The following is a 23,762-nucleotide window of genomic DNA, read 5'->3' as shown; positions in this document are numbered from 1 at the left end:
CGCCGGACCTCTCTCGCGGCCAGGCGGCAGCCAGCTTTCCCCAGCATCCAGCCATTGCTTCGCCTGGGCGCCTGCTGGGGCTTATGCTTGGAAAGATACCTGCCCGCTAAAGAGGGGGCTGCTCCCGAGCCGCGGCCCCCCCCCGCCGAACAATGCATTTCGCGTATGCGGTAATGCCCGTCGTGCCAAAGACCACGCTAGCAATTGGGAGCTGATAAATCAATCGCCTTTGGCAAAAACCAAAAAACACTTCTCCTGAGGTGCTCCAGAAGGGGAGGGCGGGTAGCGTGAAGGCCCAGCGTCACACAGCAAACGCGGGGCAGGCCTTGCTGGTGCAATCCCGCCGGCCTGGCACGCTCCCCGGCTCTAAAACCAGGGATGCCGCCAGTGCTGCGGCCCCAGGGACCTTTTCGGCCGCCTGCCCTCCTCTGTGGGGGGCCCTGGCGGTGGGGGGGACCCCGCGGCTGCAACACGCCGAGGTGGGCCCTGAGTGCCGGCTGCGGGAAGGCCCCCCTTGCTTCAGAGATGGGCTCTGTAATGGGTCAGCGTTTACTGCAGCAACTCTGAAGCCATTTCGGGAGCAGAAGCAGAGGTCCTTGTTTCAGGAGAGACCTTCAAGCGCTAACTCGAGGGCTGCGCTCCCTCTTCCCGGCCCTGCGGATGCCATAGCCACATCTCTTCCACGAGGAGTGAAGAGCACCTCTCCTGCCTTTCTTGGCATCGCTCGTGTCCCAGGGGACAGACCGGGAGAGATGAAATCTCATCGATCCTGGCCTGGGACATGGGGAGGGATGAGAGCCTCTCTCAACACCTTGTTTTGCGTGGGCCTGTGTGGGCTCGATTCCTTCAGCTGAAGAAGGGGAGTGAAGCTGAGACTCCCAGCCCCTTGGCAAGCCCCCTAACCACAACGCTCTGCTGGAAAAGGCAGCAGCATTACTTCTTCCTCAAGCCTTTTTCTTTTACTAAATAGGTTCAGCAACATCCTTCAAAGAAAAAGTAGGTCTGCTGAGAGGTGGGAATCGCAACACATCTCTGTCATCAGCTATCTTATCGGCTAATAATAACCAAGCTTTCCTTCCCAGTTCGGGCAGCCCGGATGCCAACGAGTCCCACGTAGGAGGCACAGGCGAGGCTGCCCCTTCTCCCATGACAGCCCGGTGCCTGGGCATTGGATGCAGGGACACACAGCTTTTGGATGCTTGCATCATTTGTAAGGAAAGGTCCCGCTCAGTGCACCTGGCTGCCTCTCTTTGTCTTACGTGTCCTTGGAAAACTATTTCAGTAGAGCAGCGGGTAAAGTGGCTGAGACACTCACCTGCTCCAGTAGATAGGTGATGCTTTAGACACCAGGGAACATCTTCGAGAAAAGAGACTATCAGCAGCCTCAGTTACTCTTTTTTTTGCCTTGTGGTTAGGTCAGTTCCTCACAGTGTCACCGAGGTTCTAGTCCCAACAGATCTTGACTGGCCAACAGGACAGGCTGAGCAGCACCCCTGCATCAGAGACCTGGTCTCCCTTGGAGGTGCTGCGGCGCCCTGCATCCAGCATCCGTTGCACCTCCGAGGGGCCATGCTCCCATCGTTGCTGGAAGAAGACAGCCAGGAGCTGCTGTTCAGCTGTATTTTTCACAGCTGTGTGTTTTGCTCATGCATCCTATGTTTTCTGGAAAATATCCTAGCGTTGCTCAAGGTAGCATTGCATTTCTTTGCCCAATACCACAGAAACGACAAGTAAAATGTGTGCAAGCCTATGTAAAGCTGTTCTACCCATTTCAAGACATTTGAGCAGTTAAGTTCAATACAAAGCCGTTTCAACTCAGTTCCTGACTCTCTCTCCCTCTGCTGCTTGCATGCATGTGGATACTGCCCAAGTACCACCTTCGCTAATTCACAGATCCCAAACATCAAGTCAGCTTTGGGTGGGAGTGGAAGGCAAAGCAACTTAAGGGGCCATTTCTTTTCTGAGTTATACCTCTGTAAATCCAGAGCAATTCCACAGGAATCAACCTGTATCAGCACCAGCAAATTTGTTCTTTTTTTGAGCACAGAATGTTTGTCATAGTTGTTATTAAATGATGCCTTTACATATTCCAGGCCTATTTTTAAAACAAAGGCAATGAAGTTAGGGCATCCAGTTCTATATATGGACACTCCAAATGGCACTGAAATGCCTCATGCATGTGTTTGGCTGAGTGTTGATTTAGGTGTCCAAATATGGACCTCAGAATGGGATATCTCACTTGGATAAGCATCCTTGCAAATTTGGCGCACAGCGCTTATTTGAACAAAGCAAATTTATTTCTATCATTTAGCATAGAAAATGCATGAAATGTTTTCCTTTTGAGGGACCTTCTTATTCACGGAATTGGGCCACTCAAATACTGACATGTGTAGTAGTTCTGAAAAAAAAATAAAGCCCTCAAATCATCTAAGACAACACAGGAGGAAATTAATGCAGAGTGTTTGCAGCACACAGACCCCCTCTTATCACAAGGGCAAAATTCTCGCTGACAGCAAGAATTCAGTGCCAGCAGAAGGACCTGTACAGCTTGATCACAGCAAACTCCCCCTCTGCCCCAGCAGTGCGAAGGGATGCATGCAGGGCTGGCTGCTTATTGACCCAAGGCAAAGCTGCCTCTCTCTGCTCATGAAGACAGTCTCTGCATCTCAAAACTGCACGTGTGCAAGAGCTGGAGCGATTGCTGTTGCACGCAGGAACCTTCCACTGTGTCTCCCAGTGCATCAGGATTTTCTTTGTCTGGCTCCTTGATGGTGAGTTCTCCAGGAAAGAGTTTGGCTTGATTATTAGGTCTTAGTGCGTAATAAATAATGTCAGCAGCCAGTGAGCACCGTTCTGCAAGCCTTTGCTGGGTTCCCGTTAATTGCGAAGGACCTTCTTACATCCTTTGTGTAATTCCATTCATTTTGTTGGCATCGTACAAGGGATGGATTTGGCCTCAAAAATAAAGCAGGTTTCTTTTGCATAATGTATCGTACCATTTGGTCTACATTTTGCTGAAGGTTTATGTGTACTTGGATATTTCTCCCCAGATATGCAGCTGGAGATATTTTTTAAATAGCAAACAATGAACTGATTCAACTGTCCAAAGCAGTTGTTCAGATTCCAAATTTTGGGGTAAGTTGTTAAGAAAGTGTAAGGTGGGCAAATTTTCAGGAAAGCCAAGGTAAGTTTGTGAAATGTGTGAAGCCAGCTCCAGCTAGATCGCTTTCTCTACCTCTGCTGTCCTGATGATTTTTGACAAGCTGATTCCGTTTCTGGAAAAAGCAGTTCACGAGAGAGAAAGATTTCTCTAAAGAGTCTGTTGTTTTTCAGAAGAGTGAAAATGTGTGCTAACAATTCTGGACCACTGACAAAAGCAAAATCAATACACACGGCCTTCATTTTACAGCCAAGTTCAGATGAATAAATAGAGATGCAGCAAGCTGTTTACTAGGGAGACAAGCTTTGGTCTACATGCCCTTCCAAGCAGGCATGCTTATGCTGTTGTTGTTTGCCTTACATGGCTGGTTAATGAAATCAGTCAAATAGTTACAGAGCTCACCGGACATTTCAAACCCCACCATCAGCAGCACTGGCTGTGCTGCGCAAGAGCTGGGAAGCACACACTATTGTGTGAGATAGCTCAGGGCCTGCAAATCTCTTGCTGTTGCAGAGTTTTGGGTGCATTTGGGAGGGTTTGGTGCTTTGAAGAACCTAGGCTTGATTTCAGGGGGAGTTCATGCATAGAAAACCCCCGTCCTTACAAAAGGCAGGTAGAACACACTCCGTACACAGCCCCAAATGCAGTATGAGCAAACTGCGCTTGCACAGATCCCCTTGAAATGAATGAAGCTGCAGCCAGTGCATCCATCCAGGGCTCTTTTAAGATCAGGACCTAACTCTGCACTGTGCTAACTAACTGCGGGTTTTTTTCCCCCATGCCTTAAACACTGCAGAAACTGAGAAGTGGCAAGGGAGGCATGAAAATGGAAGGGACAGAGATACAGCCTTCAAGAACACTTATACATATTTTTCCGAGACTTCAGACTGAGTTTTGTTTGGTCTGTGACCAGGCAGGTAGAGGAATGAATAACCACATGCACAAAAAGGAAAAAATAATAATAAAACAACAGCACATTTAAGTGCATTTTTTTTCTTGGAGATTTATTTTGTTTTAATAAATCTGACACCAGTCAGGGAGAGAGAAAAGTGTTGCAAGCCCAAAAGGAAAGCAGAGCACACTGAGGGTGCTTCAGATTCTTGCTATTTTGAAGATGTTTCATCAGTATCTCTTTGAGCTCTCTCCCTAGACTCAGGAGTTGTTGGATTCCCCCCCTTTTTTGTTTTTTTTTTTGTTGGTTTTTTTTTTTGTTTTTTTTTTTTAAAAAGCGAGCTTACTCGCCCGGTGTGTTTTCCAAGCTTTCACAGCTCTAATAAATAAGGAGCACCTGTAAAACAGTAGCTTGACTTAAGTGAATCTGTACAAAGGAAAATATAGAAATACAGTATATACATAGTGCTCATAGTGCACCATCACTACAAGGCTCTGGTTCAACTGACTATTCTACCCTGCTCCCAACACCGCTGACACAGTCAGAGACACTGCTCCTGCAAACTGCTCCTCACTTCCCCGCAGCAGCCTTATAGAAAAGGTGTACTCTGAACACTCGAGAGTGAACAATTGCTTTATTCGAGTTAGTAAACAGTTACACTGAATCACAAGGTGATCTGAAATTTTTTTAAGTTTTTTTGTTTGTTTTTTATTTTTTTGTGGGGTTTTTGTGGGTTTTTTTGTTGTTTTTTTTCTTTTTTTTTTTTTTCTTTGTCAGAATGGGATACTCCACGACTCTCTTACCAATTCAGTGCCAGTATAACATGCTCTAGTGTACTTTTGGACTCTTGGCTACAACTGTACAAGTGCACACAAGTAAATTCTACCCTGTTATCCTCCACCCACTGATTGAGGATCGAATTGCACATTTCTCTTAACCATGACAGGAGAAAGCAAACAGTGAAACAGAATCATGGGGGATCTTTCTCACTTTACCCTTGTTTTCATTGGTTTGTCCATACCATTCTAATTATCATGAAAGGGCTATGCATATGGAGAGATTGTCTCACTGCCTTCCTGGATCACTGAAAACCATCAGGGTTGAAATTTCATCCAAGTCTTTCGTGACGCCCAGCAAATATTCCCCTCAGATTATTTTACACCTTGAGGGAATTTTGGTCTTTAGTTCAACACTCTTGCTCTGTTCCCAAATGGGGCGCTATTTAGGGGAATTTAAAGAGAAAGCTGAGAAGAATAAACATTTACTGAGTTCTCTTGGCATTCAGTCTCTGAAAAACCACAGTATAAACTATTCATGCTGCTTCTTACATCTGTCAAATCAAAAATTAAAAGCCATAAAAGTGTAACACTGAAAATATGGCATTAGAAAGGATAAAGGTGGCCTTTGTAAAAATAACAAGGAAAGTATATTAGCCAATAAAATATTCTAACTCTTCATTTAAAAGTGCATCATGGGTAGGACAGAGATGACTCTGAAGCGTTGCTACTCCAGTATTACCCCTTTCCCCCATCAAAACTTGAATAGGTCCAAAACCATACAATGCAAATCACGATTCTTAGTGTAGCAGCAAAACCACAGCAGTTTTTCAAAGGAAAAAAAAAAATTAAAAAAAAATAAAATCCATATCATTGTCCAGTCTCAAATATCTGAACTTTGAAGTCAGAGAGGCAAAAGTACCTATGTTGGTCCGTGTGGTTTTTGAAACCAGGGTGAAAAATCCCCCCCAGCAAGAAACCAAGAGGAAAAAACGTTCCTTGGAGGAGAAGAGGGGTGGTCGCAGGAATGCTGAGCACACTGTGTGGGTCCATGATGTGCTGTCTTCTGGGTCAAAGGCACCCGTGGGACCGAGGCTTCCTCGGAGGGGCTTCGTGACGGGAAGCTGCTTTCTTTGCTGGACTTTTAGCCAGAGGGGGTGGTGAGCGGACCAGCTGGTGTCATTCGGTGGAGTGACGTGGTTTGCTCTGCTCCCTTTCTCCATGCAAGGTACCCTGTCGGCAAGTGTTCCTGCAAAGCAGACAAGCAGAGGTGGTCAGGGCGAGCGGTGGGAGACTCATCGCAGGCAGGCTGGGCACCGCCTGAGCTCACATCGCCTGCAGCCTCACGCGAAGTGGGCGGCCGGGCTGAGACACCAGCCCGCTGCTTCAGCCTCGGCTGCCCCTCGTGCCTCAAGGGCCACTGGTACACAGAGCCTCAGAGGTTGCTGGAGAGGAAGATGGAGGAATTCCTGTGATAAAAAGCTGGAAACTGATATAATAATAGTTCATTCTCTGGGTTTCATAGAGCGCCTTTCATCCTACAAGAGCATGGGTGAATAATGATACTTTGCAATTATACAGTACCCTTCACCCCTTCATCTCAGTGTGCTTTACAGAGCTGGGAAGTACTGCTCTCTGCACAGCACAGGTGGGAAAGTGGAGTCAGAGAAGGAGAAGCGTTTGGACCAGGATCCCCCAGCACCTGGGATGGGGATAGGACAGGGAATACCACGTGTACCAGGGCTTCCCAGAGACACCTCACTGCATGGGCTGGTGTGCGGCTCCACAGGGTTGGTCAGTCTCACAGAGAAACTGGGATGGATCCCAGAGACAGCTCCACTCTCATGTAAATACACATCTCCCACTAGCAGCTAACTCTGTAAGTACTATCCATCCTATGCAAGCAAACTGCAGATGCCCCTCTTGGCCTTTCCCCAAATCTGTAGTCATGCAATGGAGAGATGTATGCTCAACACAGCAAAACCAAGCTGCAATGAGGGAGGTCAGGCTGGAGCCCCCCACAACCTCCTCAGTCTTCTCTTGGGATGTTCTGCAATAAGTCTTGCATCACCACCATAGCAGCTACAGTGCCAGGGGGTCACAACCAGCAGAGCATGGTGACTGACACTGCCTAGCATGACAAAGAGAATTCAAATAAAGGCATTTTAGGACCCAAAGCAGAACTAGGCATTACTCTCACTGAGGTAAACTGCTACCAAGATCTGATATTTTCAGTGCTGAATACATACATTTCCATGGACCACGTGTGAGATGAGAACAAAACCCTCCAGATCTTGCTAGAGCGGATTACAGAATTAGGCAAAGAATTTAACTTTCCAGTTGTTCCCTTTTTCTATCCTGGTCCTCATTTCCAGGTCCATTTTTCTCATGTTATCTGACCAGATGTTCTGACTGCTTTTGTTTTCTTTCTTTTCCCATTTTTTAGGACACATAAGGGATGCATCCCACAGGACTTATTCAGACGACCCCCTTCTGAAGCCCGTCGGTGCTTTGACTGCATGAACAATACTGGAGCAAACACAGCTTTATTGATTTGAGGCCTTCAGAAAGCTGCATGATAGCTCCCCTAAAATAAGGTGAACTTTGCCAGTAGTGAAAGCCAAGGTCATGAAAATCTTTGGAATCAGGTTTTTGAAAAGCCAAATCACCTTCTCATCAACCTAATGCAACTAACAACACCCCAGTGGCTATAAGTATACTTATACTTTATCAGTATACATATACTGATGCCTTAGTTTATCTAGGGGCTACTGGGTGATACACCATGGCCTCATGTGCTTCTGCTTCCCTTGCCAGTTGACCATGCAGACTGCCTAGCAGGGACTGTCCTCTCTCTCTACACAGTGTTCTTTGGACTCTGTCTCCTTGGATGGGATCTGCTGTCCCTTAAAGATTCGGACTGAAACTCTGAAGTACTTATCAGCCTTAATTTTGGTGCTGGGTCACATTTTCCTTCTCAGTCTGCTCCACGATCTTCCCTTCACGCTGGCTCCTCTGCCATCCCTCTTGTCACTGTGCTCGTACCCCCTGCCAAACCTCCACCCAAGCAGAGACTGGAAGGTACATTGAGTATGTTGACCAGCATAAAATTCCAGAGCACGGAGACCACTATATCTAGGTTGAGGAGTAACATTTGGGCTTTCAGGCAATGTGCCCAGCAGGATGAGCAGCTTTGTGTGTACGGAGAGCTGTGGACAAGAACTAGACTGAGAACTAAGTACTCCCTATAAAGTACACAACTGCTTTCTGTCACTTTTTGGCTTGCAATCTTGCTCTGAGTTTAACTAAAAAGGGAAGCAGAGAAAATAAAACCTGTAATGTCTCTATGAAACCTCACTCTGCACTTTAGATATTTTGCCTGCTCCTCTCTTTCCATACATCAACAGAAATGAATTTCCATCCCTCACTAATCAGTCTCAAATGGCATGGCATAGCACAGACTGATAAGTGATTTGGGAGGGAGCGCATAAAGAAGTTCACTAGCTCTCAATGTTTTCTGCTTGGAGCAGTCAGCTAGCTTTTTAAGTCCTGTCTATTTTCCCTTACTGCAGATAGACTCAGTGTAACAGAGTGTGCAGATTGGAGAGAAGAACCTTCCCTGTTGATTGGCTCATATGGCAGTAATTGCGTTTGATGAATGCATCTTTGTAGCGATCAAGTGGCAGAATAAAAATCCATATCATGCATAGCATGCAAAGTTTTATAAAGAAATGAGAACACACTAGTCATCACCACTTCACAGTTGGACATTATATACCTCGTGCCAACACTAGCGTGCATGACCAGCACAATAAAGTCAGCTATTTATATCTTCCCCCAAAAACCAAATTACTTCTTAGGAGAGCAACATAGGCTCTTCACCCTAGCTGAACTTGCCCTCAACACACATCAAATATTGCTGATCAGATACAAAAATTGTGTGAGCCACAAAAGAAGAATTTTTATAAGCATAAAGCCATTTGAATTGAGCTTACGTGAGTTGCACTGAGGCGATCACACTGGATTTTGCCTGCTTTCCAAAGCTAAGCAGGGCTGGGCTGATCCTGGGTTGGAAGACCACCTAGAAGTCAGAGGCGGGCTGTAGTTCCAACCTCAGGAGGCAGCATGGAAAAGATGACAGTAAAAGTAGGAAAGCTCATTTCTGCCCTACTGCCGATGCAAGGGACAAAAAGGAGAATAACTCAACTGGATGATGACCCAGCTCAAGCAGGTAACTTGGAGGTTCATCTATATGGGCTCAGATAGCAATGCAGTCCTCCCCCGAACGGTAGGTGAGAGCCACACTGATGGCCTCTGTGGCTGTTAGTCGTAACCTGAGCAATGGGCAGCTATGAAACAGGCTGCACCAACGCAGAGCTTCCTCTTTGGTTTATGCCCTGACACGCGAGGATTTAAACCCTTGCTCAGAACAACACAGAGTTAGAGCTTGGCAGGACAGTTTGGCAGCTAGGGCAAAGCCTCCCCAGCAAGCTTCCCTCCTCCCTTTCTGCAAGCTAGCCAGCTCTTTCCAGGTGCTGCCGCGGACCTACAGCCCTTCGTCCTGCGCAGCCCCTGGGACTGGTGCGGTGGGAAGCCTGGCCCTGCTTGGTAGAGCCAATTACTAGAAGTGCACCTCGCTCCAATCCCCCTCCGCGCCTCCGTGCTGAGGAGCTGGGTAGCTCAGCTGCAGGGGCATTTCCTTCTCCTGCTCCCCCACACCCAAGCACTGATCCCTGCGTGCCGGTTCCCAGCGCTGCCCCACGAGCTGAGTGTTTCCATGCTGGCAGCATGCTCCTGCTGGCAGTGATAGCCGCCAGAAATAGCTGCTTCTGCCCAGTGGCCTCCCCAGCCGCGTCCCACCTCCTCAGAGGGGCCATGTCATTGACATGGCTTTGGATACACGCGTGCATGCAGACACACATAGTTTTTTCCATGACTGCTTCCCCCTCATTCTGTGCTCCATTGAACATTTCTGTCTCCAGATTCACATCTTATTGTTCAGAAAAAAATTAGAGACTGGGTGGGGAAGGCTGAGGCAACTGTTGATGTGGGCTGGCATGGCAGAGTTTCCATCATTTAGCACAGCACTTAATTCACCCGGACAATGAATGCTGATGTGCTAAAAGAGGCCTAGTTCATCTGGGATGTGCATGGCCCTAGAGTAAAGGCACTGCAATTATTCTCAGGGAAACTGCTCTGAAGATAAACCACAAGAGTGCAGCTAAAGTCAGCATGGGAGCAAGCTCAGCCCTGGAAACACTCTGGAATCATCTGTTACTTGTAATAGTTCTGTAATTTTTTTTTTTTTTTTTAAGCAATTCTTAAAGCAGTTCAAGCTTCTTCATTAAAACCTTCCCCTTTAAATACTTGATGATTTATCTTTCCATGAGCTAACTGAAGGGATGCCACATTGCAAGAGTCAGGGGAGGCCTTTAGCACAAATGGGATAACAAGCTGTGTCCTTCCTTAAGCACCAACCCTTGATTTCAAAGGTGATGTTTTCCTTCTGCTCTGGTCTTGTATACTATGGATCCTCCTCAGCTTTGGGTCAGATATGCAACTCTGGCTCTCCCGCCTGCTGAAATGCAAACTGTAATCTGAAACGACATTATGACTTCAAGGAATGCATTGGGGAAGAGGCTTGGGATTTGCCCTCCTTTTATGCCTAGGCAGAAGAGGTGGTAGGGACAGCTTAGTCATCCCCAACTCTGTGACTGAATTGTTGCAGGGATGCACCAGAGGCTGTGCTTGCGATTTTATCCAGTCGCTTTGCAGTCAAGGAAGGACCTTGAGGGACAAACATGAACTGGAAAGCAGAAGGTCTGTTGTGTGCTGACTCCTGCCTCCCTACATCTATTCCTAGAAAAGCCTTTGGGAAAATTTCACCAGTTTACATCCACATTCAGCCCCTTGCTGGTACATTTAGTACCGTCTCTCACTAAACTCATTCAATGTATGTTAAACTGAACCCTGCAACTAGCTAGTGAAGTTAGGAACAGGAATGTATGTCACCATGCCCTTGTTATGTAGCAAAGAAATGGTGGAAATACAGTTCCAGGGCTCTCCTTCGTGCTCCTGCACGGCCCAAGGGAAAATCACCTTTTAAAAAGAGGGAGCAAAGGAATCATCACTGTGGGAGAGACCCTGAGAATCACCAAGAAGATGTGGGGTCCATGCTCCTGGATTTACCAGGCAGAGTTCACTGAAGAGAAATGGGACAGAAATGAAGTGCTCTCTACCTCTTTCAAAAATGATGACAATCATTCAAAACCCAGCAACCTAACAGCAGAATCTGCTCTTGACTGCTTTGTTCCAGCCCCAGGCTCCACGGTAGGGATACAGCATAAGGCAAAGGGAAAAGGAGACTCTTCCCTCCATGATACTTTTCCATAAAGACAGTGCTCCCTCCAAAACAGAAGTACAGTCTTGGCTTGGGTAAGCATGCAGCTCTTCTTCATAGCCAGTGGAAATAGGACTCCCTAAATTCAGCAGAGAGCTGCCACATACTTGGGGAGAATGGCCTGGGCTGCTGTAAATCCTTCCCTGTACCACAAAGCAGCAACACAACTTCACCACGCAATGTGCTCTGCACAGACCCAGGGGACACGGCACCTCCTCTCCCCTTCAGGTTTGGATTCTCCTTGGCAAAACAGCTGCCACCAGGAACCCGTGCCGCAGCATTTTAAATTTCCATTTCCTCATGTTCCCATCACTATCAAGCTTTTTGTGAAAGCGAAAGCAGCTCTCCACCGAATCGCACTGCTTTCTCCTTTCCTCTCCTTGCTGTACAGGTTGAGGAGAGTCAAGGGCTCATGAACTTTAACCTGGGGGAATCAGTGTCCTCATTCTCCTTCCCAGGGCCAGGGGTGCTCCAGAGCAGGCACTGTGTTCCATGCTCTGAAACACATCTGGGAAGAGCCTCTCTATCCACAAACTTTGGAGGAAGCCAGAGACCTGTCTTGGTAGGCTAAGATGAACATTTGGGCTCAGTTCCCCAGATTTCAGCATCAGTGCTGCTGTCAGGTTTCTCTGCCACTGTCATCCTTTCTTCCCCACCTATACCACTTTCTGCTTTTCAAAGTAGCAATCTCCCCAGAACCTCTCTTCGTATAATTTTTCACCATTCAGAGAAGTTTCTCATGGTTTAACCTTTTATAGAACAATTACTCAGCGAGTTCATGAAACTCCCCTTCACTTTCAATCTGAACTCAAGACAAACCCTACATCAGTGAGGCCCTCCTGCCCAGCCCCATGGCACCATCTTTCTCCAGGCTTTCAGTGGCAAGGGGTCTCTGGTTTACATTTTGGGGCATTTTGAAGTATGTACGCAAATCACGCAAAGAGGAAAATGCCATCACGGTTCTGGACTTCTAATCTCAGCTGTAGCACCCACTGGCTCTGGCCATGTCCCCTATGGCAGACCACAGAGCCTGCCTGGGCCAGATCCTGATTTACACTGGAGTAACCGAGTATATCTCCACAACAACAAGGCAGCCCATTGCCCTCCAGTTAGTGCAGCACCAGTGTATTTGGCAGACCTGTATATAGTTTGCTTTGCCCCACTGATGCTTCATGTGCAGATATGGCAGAAGACAGGATTTTCCTTTTAAAAAAAAACAGCCAAATTTTCAACAAATTCTCCCATTCTCCACTGGGATAAAGCTGAAACTTTGCAAGGATCTTTTTGCAAAAAAATAACAAACAAAAAAACAAAACATAAAAACTAAAACAGAAGGAAAACCAAATCCAGACAGTTTCTGCTCTCCTTTCCTGAAAACAGGCAACCACTGTGATGTGATAACCCTTCTTTAAGCCACTGATTTTGTCTGAATCAGAATAGAAACTTCAACTTGAATTTCAGCAGCCTACTGTGGGCCCAAACCACTAGGCTTTTGGCTATTCTGAGGTGCTTCTCAATTTTCTTACCCAAGCTGATCTCTCCAGTAAAACCAGCTAAATAGCCAGAAAAAGGCAGATTAACTGTGGATAGCGTTGTGGAGGAGGACGAATGGTGAGGATGGGAGTCTTGCTGAGCAGCAGCCCATACCTCCCTGTGAGAGTCCTCCTCCTCCTCACCTGGGTTATGCCTGGGCCTGGCTTTTTCATCTGAAATGCTACTGTGGGCCACAAAACCCAACCAACCAACCGAAACCCCCAATAATAATAACAATAATAATTTTTTGCAGAAGTACCATTGAACCTTTTTAGTGAAAAGTTTCAGTGTCCCATATCATGAAGCAATCAACACTTTCCCACAAACAACCCTTCCATCCACCAACATCCAGGGCTGCATGCTTGGCACCGTCCCCGCGGGGTTTCTCTCTGGTTTTCACAGCCCCCATCCTGGTTCATTTCAGCCTAAGCAAGAGCAGGTGCAGCCTCATCCAAAGGCAAGGGGGCATGGTCAAATGGCCAAAATGTCAGGTAGATTATACTGTGGGGGAAGGAAGAGGAAACACCCACCCAGAATACATGAGGAACGAGCGGGTAAGAACCTGGCAAGGACCTTGGTGCAGTGCCAGGCACCTTCGGGCATCTCCCTTATCCCTACCACTGCTGGCCACTGAGCGACCTGCGTTGGACTCAAACACTGGTTTAGATTTTTTTTCTATTTCCCACCCCAAGAAAACAAACCCAATATTTTTACCACCAAGATAACTGGTTCAGCAATAATTGGTAAACTGCTTCAAATAGAACAGAATTGGCATTTTAACTATCTTTGAAAGGTAGGGTCAGAATTTAAATTTTCAGTGACCTCATCATGTGCCTTTTCTTTTATACTTGTGTTCAAGCACCTCAATCAGAGAATTGCTGTGGGAAAGTGCTCCCCCTGCCCCAGCCTCCTTGGATAAGAAACTTAGAAGTGGCAGGACAAGTGGTTAATGAAAACTTATAAATATTTGGAGTGTAAGCAGGCAACACAAAGTTTTACATTTAACCACTTGGGCTCCAAATAAATAGCTGAAAATTGCTCTTAACCATAGGTTTCAATATCAATTGGCCAATGGTGGGATGCAGATCTTTCCAGAGAGGTCAGAACTCAACAGTTATTTCACTCTGCACTACCCAATCCCTAACCCCCCTATTTTTTAATTATTTTTTTTTTAAATGTATGCTTCTATAGAAGACGATTACATTACACAGCCTGAAAGTCCAAAACGACTGGAAGATGAAGTGCAGCAGAGAGTGGGGGCGTCCTGTCCACAAACACAGTTCAGCCTCTTTGCCTCTAGATAATTTGTTACTGTAGGTTGGCTCCAATTTAAGACAGTAATGTTTCAGAATCACTTGGAAAAGCAAGCCAGCTGCAGGGAGGATATCGTTACAAATTGAGACACATGTTGTACAGGAATACCATTCTTTTCAAATACCAAAATCATGTCTGGGGAAGTAAAGCCATGCAAACAAGTCAGAGGCAGGACCTCGGTCTGTAACGTGCCGAGGGCCTTCAACTTGTATTAGAGGCACCGAGCGCTGAGTGCACACAGTACTGCACAGGATCAAGCCCAAATATTTAACTAGCTCTAATTTTCATGGTAGAAGCAAAAGTTGAATAGTTGAGGGTTCTGCAAAATGTCAGAGGTTACTTCGATTCATGGCACTCACGAGATGAACACACATGGTTCCAAACACAACCTCTGCTCTGGGGAGTGAAATGCAACTCATTATCAAAATAGTGTAAATAAGATAATGATTAGTAGGCCTCAGCCATGAGGCCTCGACTGATGGAGGCACCCAGGAATGTGCTTAACTTGCCTGTTTTGCTCTATGGGACCTAAAAAGAGACAGGGAGAGACTCAGCAGGTAATCTGGAAACAAAAAGTGCTTCAGAAAATCTTGCTTGTCAGTCTGATTTCCTCCTGATTTCTTGCTCAAACAGCCTTGTTTGAATCTCCCACTGCTTTTTTAACAAGAATTTAGTTTTATCTTAAGATCTATTGCTCACTGCTTGATTACGTCCAACTTTTTCGCAACCACAGTCCTCAAAAGTGTTGTGCTCCTTTCTGACCCACTTTCAAGTATTGCTCATAATACTGAGAAATAGTTTATAAGCTCCTCACAGTTGTTCAGAGCTCACTGCTCCGCGCTGAAGTTGGCCATAGTTGTTTCAGGGTCAAGCTTCACAAAGGCTATTAGGTGCTTAGCTCCTTATCGGATTTCAGTGGCAATCAGACACATACTGTCCAGGATCTCGGCCTCTGAATGTAAAGGCTCAGATGATGTTTTTACAAGGGTGCCTGTCTGTTTTACTATGGTCTTTGTTGTTAGGGAGTCTGTATTTAATCATGAGTTGTGCTTGTTTTCCCCATAAACTTTCCCTGCGCCACTGACTTCGGTAGCTCGACAGCACAACAACAGACTGATGGAGAGCTAGAGTCTCCCCCTATGCCCGTTTTACACTTAACTCTTTTGCATGCAGCCAAATCTGCTTTGCGCCAACTTAAACGAGGAGCATTAGGCCTTATATATATGAAAGTGCCTGATCAGTCTTTAAAGCCTGGCAAAGAAATATGAGTAACTTCTTGTTGCAGTATGAATGTGGATTGTACCAGCTTAGGGAATGGCATGGACTAGATGCTTATTTCAGTTCAAATAATTTTCATTTCACAAGACAGTTAAAACTAATATGGGGAAGTAAGCACCAAAATAGTCTCTGAAGTCAGTGGTCCCAGGTCCTGGGAGCTGTCAGGTGGGCTACAGTCTCCAGGAGCCGCAGGCTCTGCAGATTTCTGTGGGTCTGTCAATTGAGCTATAGCATTTTTTGCTGGCTGAAGTTCTGGCCTTGTGTTTTGTTTGCCAACAGCCCTAAATACTCACTACCTTTGCAAATCAGACCAGGTGTAGTTATTTTCTAAACTGGGTTCAAGAATCAGATTTCATTTTTGAAACATATGCCCTAGGAGGTTTTATAGAAAAGTAGGAGGAACCCATCAGAAATCAGCACTTGTTCCTTTGATTCAAAGAGTGTGCAGTGATCTACAGCAGCGTACCACGAGCCTGCTATTTACTGCCACTGAGACGGAAGTTAACGCTCCCACACCCTGGCAGCAAGATGTGGGAGCTGAAAGCTACCCTGGAAGTATGTCATTTTATACTTCACCATTTTGAGAAGTTTTTTTCCTTTTCCTTTTTTTTCTTTTTTTTTTCCCCCCCGGGAAATCCTTTTTCTGATTTAATATATCTGAGAAGCTACACAGGCAATTTTGAAACGTAAGATCACACTGCTAGAGCCAGGCAGCTCTCAAGGGCAAAGCTTCAGTTCCAAGCAAATGTGTTTAAGGCTTTGTGGTGTTAACAGTCTCTCCTCTCTCCCTTTGGATAAATGGAAAATTTCTGTAGGCTCATAAGAAGCCAGGTGAAGGAAAACTTCTGAACCAGAAGAGTAGGTGTTAAGTGTATGAGTCCAATTACTCTGCTGATTTAAGTTAGTTTAGCACCAGTGGAACTATATCCAGTTAAAATTAGCTAAGGCTCTGGCCCATAGTACTGTGTCAACAAAGATGATTACCATAAAAATGTGTTTAAATGTATAAAATCTGTTTTCAAGTATACCTTTAAGGTCAAATTCTATCCTGATCAGAGTGAGGAGGGCAGGGAAAGATGCTGGTAGATAGATGCTACAGTGACAGGGGAGCGATAAAAACTCTTAAGGCAGAAAGGGAGGTTAATAGCTATGCCCCTTGCCTCAGGAATCCTGACCAGAGCAGGAAATCTTGGGCTGGACCTTTATGGGCAGGGGAGCTCACAGTGGGATATATATTACTTCTGCTCTGAACTGGAGCATTCTGCATGTTGTATATTTTTACGACTACAACGTATGGACTAGACAGCTGGAGGTTTGGGCCTATAACTCAGCAGATGCTGACCCCAGGACATACGGGTTGGCTCTGTAGGTGGCCATACTCCTACTATTTCCATTACTTCTGGGAGAAATTCTGCTGACACAAACAGAAAAACTCCCTTCTGCCCCCAACATAGGATTCGTCAACACACACACATACACACACACACAGAATCTAGTTGTGAGTTTAGCGTGTGCCACTTAATTTTCTAATTTACTTTACCATAACTATCATGTTAAATCCAAGCAGACCTTAGTGTTTCCATTTATTTGCTTTAGGAAACCTTGACACCAAGACCAGAGGGTTAAAACTGATCCTGCCTGGACATAAAGCATGTAGGCAGGCAACACTAACACTGCTAATTTTAGACACTCACGTTGCTCAAACCTGAAAAAATAACACTCAACAGAATATTCTTCCTAGCTTCATTCCTTTATCATAGCAGGACTTTGGCACTGAGACATCTTTTGCCGGCTCTTCGAATTGCATCAAGGTAGAACAGCTTGACAGTCCACATCCTGATGGAGAGACTAAATTTTAACATCGAGGATTATGTTGCTGATTAGCACTTCCAATAATCAAGTAATTGGTACATCAAATAATCCAGAGTTTGGCAACTTGCCCCAAAAGGTCACGCTTGCATTGATTCCTTTTTAGAGAGCCTATGTTGCTATTACACAAATTCAATCTGTCTGTCCAGAACTCTAGCGTAAAAATATTTGGCTAATTTCCTTCTTTTCATACAGTTTGATGGGAAATAAAATCCAGGAAAAGTTGCACATTAGGGCAATATGTTCAGATTTTCCAATTAGGGTCGGTGGGGAGCAGGAGAGAAAAAGACAATTCTCTGGACTTTTTCTTCTCCTAGGTTAGTGTGGGCAGTGCAATCAATACAAACCTCCAAGGGCCCAAGTCAACACAATTATTAGTGCAGCTCGTACCCTCTTTGTATTTTAGTAGAATTTCTATGAGGTTGGGAGTCTCTCATGAGGGATCCTCCCCGCAACCAGACGGCCGAAGGAGCGGGGTTTTACCTCCGCCCTTCTCCAGGCCTGGGCAGGGGGAACTCACGGGAATGGCGAAGGTCAGGGCTGCGGCGTAAGGGGCTGCACCGATGCTCTGCTCCCCCCGCTCGTCCCCTCTGTACAGACACGGGCAGGGGGTGAGCCCTGCGCAGCCTTCGGAGAGACAGACGGCTGGGAGGCCAGAGATCTAAGCAGCCCCCCTGCTCCCCTGGACTGGCTATTACCAGCACTAGTGAAAGGAGGGCTGTGCATGAAACCAAAGAGTCCTCACCCCAAATCAATCATCAGAGCTACACAAATCACTTGTGCGTGCCTTGAAAGGCTCAAAACCCACCCGCATTTCACTGAGATACCCACTGGAATGAGATGGTTATCACGCTGTTTATTTCTGCAGAGTATTTTGGGTATCCTCTTTCCCTTGAAGCATAGAAGGATCCTGGTCTCACATCTCTTCTGCAGAGAGGCTACGTCTTTTCTTTTTGTGGAGAGAGGAGGGGATGAACACGGACTGACTAATAACTATCACCATGCCATGCTATGCTACTGCACAAACCCCAGAGGCAGGGCAGACACCTAGGCTGGGCTTTTTAACTTTCAGCATCCGTGGGGACATCTATGTCTGTGCCAGTCACCCTAAGTTTCCTTCACGGCAGGGAGAAATAGGCACTCCTAGGGCACAATTCATCTGAGCTGTCTTAGTTGTCGACTTCAGGATGAGCTCAGCTGTCTCTTTGAAGCGCCTGCTTCTCTAGGTTGATTTGAAAGAGAGTTTAGACAATTAGCTCAGCTGTGTCTTCGTTCCAGATGTCTATATTGGGTCAGATTAATCTTGCCTGCCAACCTGAAAACTTTCCTGTAAGACAACCCTTACACTGAGACAAATGAATATATAAAACTCTTGGTGAATGGGAAAATGGTTATTCCTGAGGATAACCACAGTGGCAGTTATTGACATTTAGAGAGTACAAAGAGCTGAGGACAATAACTCAGTGATAAAGCATCCTTCTTGTCTTTTCAATGCAACTTGTTCAGTTTGCCCACTTTCTCTGTCAAACACTATCCGTGAAGTGATGTCATGTATAATCATGTCAACAGGCAAAAATACACAACTCAGTGAAGCCAGAACTCTCTCTGAGTTTTAAGGCTTTGGCTCTGGATGATGCTAAACCTTTCTTGGGATCGGGACCCTGGAGAGGTGGCATTACTGCAGCCTGGATGGTCTGGGCAAGCATAAATAGATGCTAAGAACCAGCCCCTTTTTGACTACAGTGTCAGCACACAAATGTGCAAGTGTCTTAGCACTGGCTTGAAACAAACCACAACTACGAGGAGCTTGAGCAAGGTGGGAAAGGATGGGTTAACCACAGCCCTCCTAGAATTAAATAAAAGGGATACAGTCAAATAGTGGCCTTCTCACTAGATCAAATCACGACCCCTAGGTAAAACTTTTATGAGAAGACAATCTTTCAAGCTCCAAAGGTGGCACACTGGGGTTTGCAATAAAGATCTCACCGCTGAAAGGGACATATAGTCCAACCATACCTCAGGGGTGGGTAGGGGGATCCCCACCAGCAGGGCCAAGGAGTGTGTAAAGATTTTAAATATTCATTTGACTTCTGAGTTACTGTATATGTTGGTTATCAGTCCAAGGAAGTTATAGTTGTCCTCTGTACTTACAAAAGTATCTTTTAAGTGTGTCAGCACATGCCGAGAGCAAAGAATAATGGTTCTGTTCCACTGAAGAAAGTAAATAAATACTGTTTGTGATTGAGGGAAGTAATGTTTCTGGCACCGCAGCCAGCACAAGGAGTGCGGCGTTAACAAATAAAAAGGGAGTCCTGACTATACTGTGGTATCTTTGATGGTGCAATTAGCCTGAACTGATGGAGCAGGGAGATGCTGCAATGGCCCAGATTCCACAGCCTGGGCTGCTATCTACGGCTGTAGGTGCCAAGCCCTTCAAGGCAATATTCGTATTGCACCGCTGCAGTCACTATTTGTGCTACCAGGGACAGGGATTTACTGGAGGCTACAGAATATTCCACGGATTGTAATGAAATCTGGCATGTCATCAAGCCACATCCGGCAAACCGTCAGTATTTTACTGCTGAACAGATTTCTTGCAACACCCACCATTTTCCCTTTTCCTGAAAGAAGCTCTTCACGCTTGTGAATCTAAACAAATGCAATTACACTTGTTTCTTGCTCACAGGTTTGAAGCAACAGACATATATTAAACTAACAGTTTTACAAAGGCGCTGTTTATCAGAGGGATTCAGTAGGCTGGGAATAGGGAATGAAGGGCGGGGGGGGGGTTCTGCCTCTGGAGCATTGACCTTGGACAAGCCACGGTTGTTGGGCTTACCCATATCTCTGCCTTGCTTTGGAGCCCTGCCAGGAACCACGCACATATAACAGCCGCGGGGCTGGGGGAAACCTCAACTGCTTTTCTAAGGTGGGAGACTTGCACCAAAGGCAGACACCTCAGGTGAGAGAGTAAAGCCCCATGGCACAGGTCTTGCTGAGATAAGCTACAGCAGGCAGGTCCCAAACAGCAGGCAGTCCCTAAGCACTGATACCTGAGGAAGGAAAGCCCAGGGAGAGGGGGTTCACACCCCAGCTGAAAGCCAGGGTGCAGTCTGGAAGCAGACCAAAGAAAGATGGTTGGAGATGACCATTTGGTAAATCAATTGGATCTGAGCTAGCAGGAAGCAGCTGGGTCATCCTGCTCTATGCTATGCTGTAGGGCAATTTCAATCATCATCGTGAAGGCTTGAGTTGCTGGGTAACTCAGCTGGAATAAGTAAGCAGATTAATGGCCCAGACCTAAACCATATCCTAGGCAGAAAACCACTGACTTTGACATACACAACACAATAATTTCACAGCCAGCACCATCACGAAATGTTCTGTGAGCAAAAGTGTAATGTGGCTGCCGATGGATGGAGTACTGACAAGTACAGATGCAATACGACACAAAGAACAATATTAAAACATAAATACCAATAGTTTTCTGAAAGTGCTGATAAATGGGATCTGTATCTTATTTCACAAAGGCCACATCCACACGAGTTTGACCTCGTACCTGAAAATACTCATTCTACTCACGCAGAAGGCAGTAGTGATTACACAAACCTTTACTTATTCTGATTTCGAATTCGGAGACACCTCCTTTTCAATGGTGGCTCCAGATCCTCTGGCCCTGTGCTGAGTATTGGCGTTGACATAATGCACGGCGCAATAGCAGTCTTTTCTGCTGGTTTTGGCACAGGCTGGATCACGCAACCTGTCTTGGGCAGCATCCGCAAAGCATATGCATGGTCCTCATCTGCTGGATTGTTAAGGTTCGGGTCCTGTTTGTCTCCCCCAGCAAGGGGCTCTTCCCCGCTTTTCTTGCCAGCATCTCCCTCGAGGTGGCAATTTGATGCGCAGTTGTTCTCCTTAACGGACTCCAGCTCGCTCACTGCCAGCTCCTCTGGGGGCTGGGGCTTTTTTGGCTCCTGGGGCGGCTCCGGGTTCTTGGAACCCTCCGTGCTCTTTGTGCCATTCACAATGACGTTGCACACCGCTGCACCAGCTTCCAGTCCTGGCGTGCTGGAGGCCAAGGAGACGGGACAGCAGTGAGCTCCGTCACTGCACGGTAACGTTTTTGAGTCAACCGGGCTGCAGTTGTCCCTGCAGTCGCTGCAGTTCCTTTTGTCTGAGCTACCAAAAGCCAAATTTACAACACTGTTAGGTTCACGTTCAACTTTCACTTGGGCGTGTAAAGCCCTGTGGATAACATTGTGCAGTCTAGACCGGTGGCCTACTGTTAGGTCTATCACACCGTCCTGTGGACCCTGTAGCACACTAGGAAAACCAAATTTACTGTTCACTGGACTACTAGGTCTGACAGTCAAGTCAACAACTTCATTTTTACTGTGCTCCTGAAGCACTTGAGCTTGATTTAGGGACTGGCCTGAGCAGCTCGGTGATGAGTCAGAGGACTTAGAGGATCCTTGCTTTGACTCTCGCGGAGATGAAGAGCTATTGTTTGGCTTTGCCCCAGGCGTCTCACTGGAGGTACTCGGAATGAAGCTTTCGCCGTTGCTGGAGAAGCCATTGGGGGGTTTGGAGTCGTTGATGTGAGGGATGGGGATGGGAATGGGGATGGGGACGGGCAAAGGGACAATGACAGGATATGGCACTAGTAGAGTTGGGGGTGGCACCAGCGGGGCAAGGGATGGCAATCCAAAGTTCATCATCTGTGGCATAGGCATAGGACCATTTGGCATCATGCTGACAGGGGGAAAGGGAAGACTGGGCAAAGGAGCTCCGGGAGGGGGAGGCGGCAACAAGCCTGGAGGATTCCCAGGCATGGTAGGTGTGGTGGGGGGATGGATATGAGGGGAAAGCATCGGCCTGTGCATGGGGCTAGAGGTGGGACCCATATTTCTGGGACCACCTGGTGGGGGACCAATTCCAGGAATCATTGGATTTGACAGAGGGCTGTTAGGATTGGAGGCATGGTGAGGCGGCCCACGAATAAATGGTGGACGGATTTGCTGCATAATTTGCTGTTCCATGAATATGGGCAGAGGAACTGGCCCACGGTTTGTCATCACCATGGGAGGACTGCGAGGTGGGACACCAATTGGAGGCACAATGCTAGCAGGTGGCTGGACAGAAACTGGTGGAATATTTGGATTCTCACTGATGGGAATAGGTTTGGGAACTGGCGTGGGGATTTTAGTGACAGAGCAGTTGGCAGTATCAGACGGAGAGGCAGTGGTAGACGCTGATGGTCCAGGACCTTGAATTTGGCCAGCTGCAGACGCTGGGGATGGGGCTTTTCTCCGAGCATCTGCTAGCGGTATATTCCAAGAATCTGGAGTCAGCAGCTGCACCCCAGTGCCTTCTGCTTTATTTTCGACTGGAGGATGTAATGTACTGCACAGTCCAGCTGGAAGATTGGCCTGTGTCTCTTTGTAGAAAATGTCCATTTTGTACTGATTGAGACATTTTGCACTGCAGAACTGAAGCCTTCTTTCCCCGTCCCCAAAATCCAGATACTCTTTTGTGTGTCTTATGTGCTTACACCAGTCACATACCTACAACACAGTAATAAAATCAAATCAGGTAAGAAAAGCAATCTTCTCTTCATAGTGTTATTTCAAAAGTCATTTTTCAGTTGCTTTCTAAATACTCACATTTTTCTAGCAGAAAAAAAAAAACCACCCAGGTAACGTTTGTGAAAACTATGCTTTTTTTGCTCCAAAACATTGGTGAATTGAATGCCACTTCCTTTTCTGGCTCCCATGATCTCAATTCTACCTTATGCAGTACATTATATATCTTAAACCCATACCACAGAGAGGAATCATCAGCTGGCATAAACTTTTATAACACGCATATGTAAGTATGCAAAATCCATATGAGTATGGCTGTGATTGCTCCTCAGTGGTAATTTAAGCACACCTGTACCACCTGGGATGCAATGCTACACAAGAAGTATGATAACTGGAAAAGGACTCAGAAAGTTGCTGGAAATGAATGCAAATCATTTCTGCTAAATTGCAGCACACTGTAACATTTACTATTCTATTAAGAGTATCAAATAGTAAGTTGGAAAGGGTGTGGTATTTTAAAATGGCATCATGAAGCAAAAAGCATCATTCATCCTTTGCCCTTCATTCCAAGGAGAAACTTGGAAATAGTCAGGTTGTTTGTGTGAGGTTCGAATAGTCCCAATTTGTGATGTTTCGGCAAGCTGGAATTTTTTTCTGAGCTGTTTGCCCACTCTTGTGTACAAGTCACTTTGAGTAAAACTTCTTGGCAAGCAAGGGCCTATTTAGCAACTTTTCAAAGACTATGGCAAAAAGTTTGCATTGCAGGCTTATTTTTGTTTCGTTTCTCTACTTTCCATTTAATCCTTTTCTGTGTTACTATTGGTGTGGTGAAGGCATAGCCATTTTTTTTTAAATTAAGGCTGCAGAACTAATTAAGCTGTGAAAGGTTTTCCCAGTTGTAAACCACTAGACACCAAAGTTCAAAAAATAGTCATTCTAGGTTTCAGAATCCATTACT

The 23,762-nt window shown here is 46.1% G+C and overlaps 1 protein-coding gene across 2 annotated transcripts in view; it reads right to left on the bottom strand.

Annotated features, from left to right (window-relative positions):
- Nucleotides 1-4,143: 4,143 nt before the first annotated feature.
- The window catches only part of SOBP (sine oculis binding protein homolog), a 118,942-nt gene continuing 99,323 nt past the window's right edge, over nucleotides 4,144-23,762 (bottom strand). For both annotated transcript variants that reach the window (XM_075046719.1, XM_075046720.1), the window contains 2 exons: nucleotides 20,832-22,786; nucleotides 4,144-6,077 (listed from right to left, as the gene is read on the bottom strand). In XM_075046719.1, the coding sequence (XP_074902820.1) occupies nucleotides 20,834-22,786 (1,953 nt within the window). In that variant the 3' untranslated portion in view covers nucleotides 4,144-6,077; nucleotides 20,832-20,833. The remainder of the gene's footprint in view (nucleotides 6,078-20,831; nucleotides 22,787-23,762) is intronic.

The sequence above is a fragment of the Buteo buteo genome, chromosome 15 (assembly GCF_964188355.1).
Source record: "Buteo buteo chromosome 15, bButBut1.hap1.1, whole genome shotgun sequence".
Classification (NCBI taxonomy): domain Eukaryota; kingdom Metazoa; phylum Chordata; class Aves; order Accipitriformes; family Accipitridae; genus Buteo; species Buteo buteo.
This window is presented reverse-complemented; position numbering and strand designations above follow the sequence as displayed.